The sequence below is a fragment of the Andrena cerasifolii genome, chromosome 10, assembly GCF_050908995.1.
Source record: "Andrena cerasifolii isolate SP2316 chromosome 10, iyAndCera1_principal, whole genome shotgun sequence".
In the NCBI taxonomy this organism is placed as follows: Eukaryota; Metazoa; Arthropoda; class Insecta; order Hymenoptera; family Andrenidae; genus Andrena; species Andrena cerasifolii.
The window spans coordinates 794,177-802,508 of NC_135127.1; the positions used below are offsets into that span (position 1 = coordinate 794,177).

Genomic DNA, 8,332 nt, shown 5'->3' on the forward strand with positions numbered 1-8,332 from the left:
AGGCTGGATGCGCGTGATTATTATCCCCATAAAAAACTTAAAAAAAAAGTAAAAAATTACGCCAAGTACATGAAATCAAATAAATCACAAAAAAAAAATAGAAGATAATAATAATTACAAAATAAAAAAAAATATGTGAAATCAAAATGAGCTGCAAGTACATAAAGGTGCTTTCCAACTGCGCTTAAGATGACACAACTAGAATGGAACGAGAGTGCTCTAATGGGTATGACGATGAAAAAATAAAATAGTTTTTGATTTGTTTTGTTATCTGTATAATTTGTGAAGGAAGAAAAGGAGGAGACGGAGAGGAAAGAAGAATATTAGGGGGAGAGGAATGAGAAAGAAGCGGAAGAGTTAAAAAAGATAAAGTCAAAGAAAATATAAGGTAAAGAGGAAAATAACCTTAAAAAGGGATCCCTGGGAAGGGGCTGGAGGCAGATAAGAGCCCGTGGGGCAGGAAAGAAGAATGGGATGGTTTTCGAGGTGAAGAAAATGGGCTGAAAATAGAAAATAAAACATTAGGAAAATATCAAAATACAGTAGGAATGGAAGAAAGAGAAAGTAAAAGTAGATCCACAAGAGAATCTAAAGAAGAGGAAATAAGTCGTCAAAAAGATGACTCAAATAGTGAAGAGAAACAAGAAACAAAAAAAGAGAGGGAAAACAGAATAAGAAATGAAAGAAGAGAAAAAAAATATATCCAAAAAGAACCAAGCTTAAACTACACGCAAAAAAGAGAGGAGGAGAATATTGATAGAATGGAAGGTAAAAAGGTCAGTAAAGAGGAAGAAAATATGGAAGGCGCCACAGTGCGAAGAGGAAAGGTAAGTGGCGACACTGAAAGAAGCAACGACCAGGACAAACAAGGAAACATTATAGTAGAGACACGAGGTATTAGAGAAAATGAAATTATAATTGAAAGACAAAGTTCAGAAAAAAGAGGTAAAAGAAAATCAGAAGCTGACAAAGAAGAAAGTAGAAGGAAAAAGGGAAGAGAAAACGAGGAACAATCATCAAAAGAAAGAAGCCCCAAAAAGGTGGAGGGAAAAATTCAAGAAGTCTCGGTAAGAGAGGTTAAAATCATAGGGAATATAAAGGAGAAAGAAAGCAATGCAAAGACAGCGGACCTATACGAGTGGGAATCGAATAGAGAAGAATACTTAATAACTATTTCATTAAACAAAGAAAAAATATCAATAAACAAAAAAGGAAATCTAACCAAAATATATAACATTTTATTGAACACAGGAGTTAAGTTCGAGAGCATCAAGATGGTGGGTTTCAACAGAGCCGAAGTCAAATACAAAAATAGACAAGACGCAAACAGAATCCTGGAAGAATCTAGATTGAAACCAGCGGGATATATATCATATATTCCACCAAGGTGGAAGGAGAGGAAAGGAGTTATCCATGAATGGGAAGGATCTATCGAACAGCTAGAAAAACAACTAGCACCGAACCAAGGAACATTCACGTTGGAAAGATTAAAAAAAAGGAAAATGAAGGAAGGTAAGGCGATATGGGAAGAGGGAAAAGCGATATTAATAAAGATGAGGGGGGACTCCCTTCCGACTAGAATCTTAATAGGATGGGGGCATGTTTGGCTAAGAGTTGAGTCTTTTGTGGAAGCGGTGAGGCAATGCTTCAAATGTCTTCGTTTCGGACATATTCAGGCAGGGTGCAAAACAACGGTAAGAAAATGCTTTGTTTGTACGAGGGAGACACACGGAAGGTGCGAAGACAAACCAAAATGCATTAACTGCGGAGGAGAACATTTAAGTGTGGCTAGAGAATGCCAAATCTACCAAAGGGAAGTAACACAGCTCATGAAATAATAAGAAAAGAGGAAAGAATAAGTAAGTATGGAGAAAGATATGTAGGAGAAGAAGAGGAAAGGGGGGACGGAGATTTCCCAGCACTCAGAAGAAATAGAAAAAAGATAGAATATTGGGAGAACCTACCAATCCCAATAGAAAGAGAAAGAGGTAGGTGGAATAGAACATGGGGAGGAAACAGAGAACAGATGACATATGGAAGAGAAGAGGAGAGACACAGAGAAGGTCAATCTATTACAAGAGAAAGAAGATCTGAACAACATAGAGGAAGATATGCAAATAATGGAGATAAAGAAATCAGGACAATACAAAATAGGAATACAACAAATGAAGAAGTACAACAGAAAGATTACATCACAGAACAGATAAGAAAATATCAACATGAAGATAGGAGAAGGGATAACAATAAAGGAGTGTATCGAGAAAAACTCAGAGGAAAAGAAGATAGAACTGGAAGACAAAATAATACCTCAGGAAGACATAGAACAGAAAGAGAAGATGAATGGCCTCAACAACAAGGAATAAGAATATACAATAAAGAACCAACAAAATACAACCAGAAGGAAGGAGGGGTAAGAAGAAAGGGAGAGGGAACTAGAAAAGAAGGAGAAATAAATAATAATAATGATGATAACATGGGATCACTTAAAGACGAAGGAGAAGATAATCTCATAGAGGAAATAGTAAAATTAATAAAAGACAAGAACATCTTGGCAAAGGTCATGAAAAAATTAGTAGATGATCAAAGAGAATCAAAAAAGGAAGAAACGAGAGAGTTGATAGAAGAAGAAGATGATTGGAATGCAACATGTATACAAACTACAGAACATACTCAAAGAAACACTGGTAAAACAAAAATAAAACTAATTAATAAATGCTTTACAAAAGAAAGAGAGATAAACTCAGAGGAAGAAAAGAGCAAGGAAGATTTAAGAAGAAAAGAAAAAAGGAGGGAGATAGAAAAGAAAAAACAGGAAGGAGAAAAAGAAGAGAAAAAGCAGGAAACAAGAATGGGAGAGATAAAAATTGAGAAACTAAAAGAATTCTTAATACAGAAGAAAGAAATAGGAAATAAAGAAGAGGAAGATAAACTAGACGGAAAAAGTATATCGGAAATAGAAGACTGGAAAAGTGTAACTACGGATAACAAAAACGAAAGCCTAGGAACAGTGGAATGGTTGGAAGAAAAAGAAATAGGACTAGAGGAAAGGATGAGTGAAACGGACAAAGAAGATGAAATAAGGGAGAGAGAAGAATTGTTAGAAGAAGAGGAAGAAGAGCAAAAATTATATAAATCAATAGAAGTAGAAGAACAAGAGAAGATCATAGAGGAACGACAGGCGTAAAACAAAACAAGAAGATAAAAGAAAAATCGTAAGAAGCCAAACAATAACATACAATCAAAAGGAAAGCACAAATATAATTTAAAAAAAAAATATATATATATATAAATATATAAAGAAAATAAAATGAGTGGAAATATAAAGGAATGCAAAATAGCATTATGGAATGCTAGGAGCATCAAAAATAAAATGGTAGAACTAAAAGAAAAGGTGAGAGAGTATGACATAATGGGAATCACAGAAACATGGCTGACAGAAAACAATGGTCTAACAATAAAAGATTATAACATTTTTAGAAAAGACAGAGAAGACAAAAAAGGAGGGGGTCTCTGCCTTCTAGTTAAAAAAACATCAGAGCAAAGATAAGAGAAGATGTTATCTGGGTGAAAGACAAAACAGAGATAATATCAATCACAATAATGATGGAAAATAAAGAAGTGGACATCATTTTGATATACAGATATCCGGATCACAGACATAGACTTAGCAAGGAAGAATGAAAAAACTTTTCAAAAATAGGAGAATTGGAACAGAAATTATAGTAATGGGAGATTTCAATGCACATAATAGGGAATGGAATTGCTGGAAGGAAGATAGAGAGGGAACGATACTAGCAGAAATAATAGAAGAACAAGATTTATTTGTTATAAACGATAAAACTACCTCAAGAACAGGATCGGGAAAACATAGACCATCAAACCTGGACCTTTTAATAACGACATTTGAAATATATCAAGATACAAGAGTAAGAGAAGAAGGAGAGACACTAGGATCAGATCACCAGGTGATTGAAGTAGTAATTAACAGAGATACACAAACGTGGGACCCAAATAAGTACACAACTAGGAAATATAACACAGAAGAGATAAAATGGAAGGATCTGAAAGAGGCATGGATGTTAGGAGAAAGTAACACGAAAGAGAAATTCAATAATGCGAATTCATTAACAGAAAAGTACAAGATAATGATGCAAGGAATAACCAATGGAATGGAAACAATAGGAATAAAAAGAAGATCAGAGAATACAAGAGAGGAAAAGAACACAAATGATCCAAAAGGGAATGGGAAAAAAACATTAATAAGAAGACAATACCCATGGTGGGATGAAGAATGTAAAGAAAAAAAAGAAGCAAGGAAAAAAGCAGTAAGAGATTTTGTTAAAAACCCAATGGAAAACAATTGGAAAATACTAAAGAGAGAGGAGAAGGAAATGAACAAAATGATAAAAGAAAAAAAGAATAAATCATGGGAGGAAATGGCGTTATCAATAGATCATAGAACGAGAGGATCTGAGATATGGGGTAAAATTAAAAGATTACAGAAAGGTTTTGAAGTTAAATACAACACATATACAAGTATAGAAGAAAGAAGACAACTGGAAGAAAAAGAAATCAATAAGATATTACAAGATCCTTTGGAGAGAGAAGAGGGCACGGAAATGGAAGAGGGAGGAACAAGAGAAGAAGAGGGAGAAATTTATAGAGATGACGAGGAGAACATGGAAAGAGAAGGATGGAATCAAAAAATTACTTTATGGGAGATAGAAACAGCAATTAAGAAATCCAACATAAAATCTGCTCCAGGTGAAAACGGAATAGATTACAAGATAATAAAAAATCTAACTAAGGAATACAAAGAAATGATGAAAAATATCTTCAATGAGAGCTGGAACCGACAAGAAATACTGGATGACTGGAAGAAAGCTATAATTATATTTCTAGATAAAACAAATAAAAAAGCTCTAAGACCAATATCCTTAACAGATTGTATGGGTAAGGTGATGGAAAGGGTAGTAAATAGAAGGTTAACAGAATGAGCAGAAAGTAACAACATAATGGATAAAGAACAAAATGAATTTAGAAGAAGGAGATCCACGATGGACAATTTAGCAATCCTAACGTCAGCAATCAAAAGAGTGTTTGAAAATAAAAAGGAGACGTTATCAGTATTTGTAGATGTAAGGGGAGCATATGATAATGTAGATCACGAAATATTAATAGAAATCTTAAAGCCCAAAAAATGCCCAGAAAAAATAGTCAAATATGTAGAGACATGGATCAAAAATAGAAAAATAGAATGCATAAGAAAATACGACAACAGCATAAAAGGACAACAAAAAAAAGGACTACCGCAGGGAGCAATCCTCAGCCCAATTCTGTATAACATTTATACTGCAGATTTAACAATAGGAGTTAAAGGAGAAAATATAGAAGTAATACAATACGCTGGCGACATAATGATATACACGACAAGCAATGCAGTTTACCTAAACGTAGAAAGGATGAATAAAGCGATAGAAAAACTAACAAAAAATCTAAGACGAATAAAGTTAAATATAGCGGAAGAAAAAAACGAAAGTAGTAAATTTTTCTCAGAAATATAATACGCATAGAAGAGGAAAAATAGAAATAAAAATAGGAAATGAAAGTATTATGGAAGAGGAAAGTACAAAGTTTTTAGGAATAACATTAGACAGAAGACTACTATTTGAAGAACATACAGATTTTATAGTGCAAAAAAACAAAAAAAGATTAAATATATTAAGATATATAGGACATGTTAAAAAAAGGAGCCAATCCTGAGACGATGGTAATGCTATATAAGTCGCTAATAAGATCAGTTATACAGGGTGTCCCACTAAGGAATGGACAGCGCGATATCTCTTAAAGTATTGTCGATAAAAATATAAAAAAAAATAGGGAATTGCATGGTTCGAGGGGGCCCATTTATTAGCGCGAACGAATTTTGTTTTCGATTATTATTTTAAAAGATACGATGGTCAAGTTCGGTTTTTCAAATGGAACTATTTTTTTTTAAGACCTGAGTTGATAGTGCGTTCCAAGACAAATTCAATAAGCTTTAATGTATACACTTTATTTCTACTGGTTTTTAAGATATTGCGCTTGCAAATTTACTGATTTTCACTGCAAGAAACCCCTCTGGAATGGCAAAAACCGGGGCGGTCTTACTGGCGCCACGGGTGGCACTGCCTGTTGAAATGGATACTTACCTGCCAAAGGTCTACGCCAGAAATGGCAGGCCCAAAGGCTGGACAATTCTTTTCCGTCAGAAATGCTACTTAGGTAGGTACATCTGCGGTATCGAGAAGCGCATCGTTACTTTTATTTCGCACTTGCTTCTACGCTCGGATGGCCGGTTCTTTTGGGAGGGATGCAAGTTGGATTGGTTAGGTTAGGAGGAGTGAAAGTTGCTAGACTAAATTTCAACCATAGGGAGCAGATTGTATCAGAACCAATCGGATTTGCATCCCTCACAAACGGCTGCTCTCTTGAAGAGGCCCTCGTCACAGCAATACCTCCTCCCCAATGCCCACCTTCTCTCGCACGGAATACGTCAACGCACGCATACAATCTGCTCCCTATGGTTGAAATTTAGTCTAGCAACTTTCACTCCTCCTAACCTAACCAATCCAACTTGCATCCCTCCCAAAAGAACCGGCCATCCGAGCGTAGAAGCAAGTGCGAAATAAAAGTAACGATGCGCTTCTCGATACCGCAGATGCACCTACCTAAGTAGCATTTCTGACGGAAAAGAATTGTCCAGCCTTTGGGCCTGCCATTTCTGGCGTAGACCTTTGGCAGGTAAGTATCCATTTCAACAGGCAGTGCCACCCGTGGCGCCAGTAAGACCGCCCCCGGTTTTTGCCATTCCAGAGGGGTTTCTTGCAGTGAAAATCAGTAAATTTGCAAGCGCAATATCTTAAAAACCAGTAGAAATAAAGTGTATACATTAAAGCTTATTGAATTTGTCTTGGAACGCACTATCAACTCAGGTCTTAAAAAAAAATAGTTCCATTTGAAAAACCGAACGTGACCATCGTATCTTTTAAAATAATAATCGAAAACAAAATTCGTTCGCGCTAATAAATGGGCCCCCTCGAACCATGCAATTCCCTATTTTTTTTTTATATTTTTATCGACAATACTTTAAGAGATATCGCGCTGTCCATTCCTTAGTGGGACACCCTGTATATACCAGGAACAATAAAAAGATGAAAGGAAAAATAGGGAAAATACAAAATGCTGGTATAAGAACGGCTATGGGATATAGGATATCAACACCGATAAACGTAATGATGGTAGAGGCAGGAACAATGGATATAACAAACAGGATTAGACTGTTAGCCAATAGATTCGTGGCAACACAGAGGAAAAAAAGAACAAGCAAGGTATTAGAAACAATTAAGGGACAAGAAGAGGATCGAGAGGAAGAAACAGAAGAAGAAGAAGAACAGGAATTGAAGAAAGCTTATAAAGACACGGAAGAGATAGAAGAAATAATAGAAAAAGACAATGAAGATGAATGGTTAATTACGAAATAGGGAAAAGAAGACGAAGAAGAAGGAAATGAAGAAGAAGAAGAGGAGAAATGAAAGAGGATAATAAACTGGGAAATAGGAAAAACATGTAATGAAATGGTAGACATCGGAGGAAGGTTTTCATTAACAAAAGAAATAAAAAAAAGATGGGCATAGACAAAGAAGAAACAATAGAAATTTACACAGATGGTTCAAAAATACCGTATACCAGAGCCAATGGAGTAGGCATAGTAATAAAGAACTCGGAAACAGAAGGAAATCCGTGGCAAACCAGAGGAATTAGTATAAATAGAAGGGCGACTATATATACAACAGAATCTATTGGAATAGAGAAGGCTATAGAAATAGCAAATAATGAAATGGAAGACAAGGATGTTATAATACTGACAGACGCTTTAAGCGTTATAAAAGGAATTATAAACAATGGGGAAAAAGAAAAAGAGTATACAGATGAATATGATAAGAGAATAGGAAAAATTAGAAAAACACTAATAGAAAGGGACAACAAAAATAAAGAAGAAAGAAGAAATAACGATAGAAGAATAGGGAGCCTGCAAATTGCTTGGATACCAGCTCATAAAGGAATAGAGGGAAATGAGAGAGCTGACGCTAGAGCAAAGGAACTTACAGAGGGAGACCCGGAAAAGGACATAAGGATACCATGGAGAGATATCAAAGTGGATTTAGAAGAAAGAGCATGGAGAAAATCAAAAGAACATATGGAAAAGATTGGAGAAGAAAAAGGAGTTAAATATTTTGCAAGAAAAGAAAATAATATAGGAAACAGAAAACCTTGGTTCATAAACATGACA

The 8,332-nt window shown here is 35.2% G+C and overlaps 1 protein-coding gene across 1 annotated transcript; it reads left to right on the plus strand.

Annotated features, from left to right (window-relative positions):
* The first annotated feature begins 3,287 nt into the window (after window positions 1-3,287).
* On the plus strand, window positions 3,288-7,944 carry LOC143373934 (uncharacterized). The gene is made up of 2 exons (XM_076821659.1): window positions 3,288-5,810; window positions 7,159-7,944. The coding sequence occupies exon 1, from the start codon at window positions 3,678-3,680 to the stop codon at window positions 4,995-4,997; it is 1,320 nt and encodes a 439-aa protein (XP_076677774.1). The 5' UTR covers window positions 3,288-3,677; the 3' UTR covers window positions 4,998-5,810; window positions 7,159-7,944.
* Window positions 7,945-8,332: the final 388 nt, after the last annotated feature.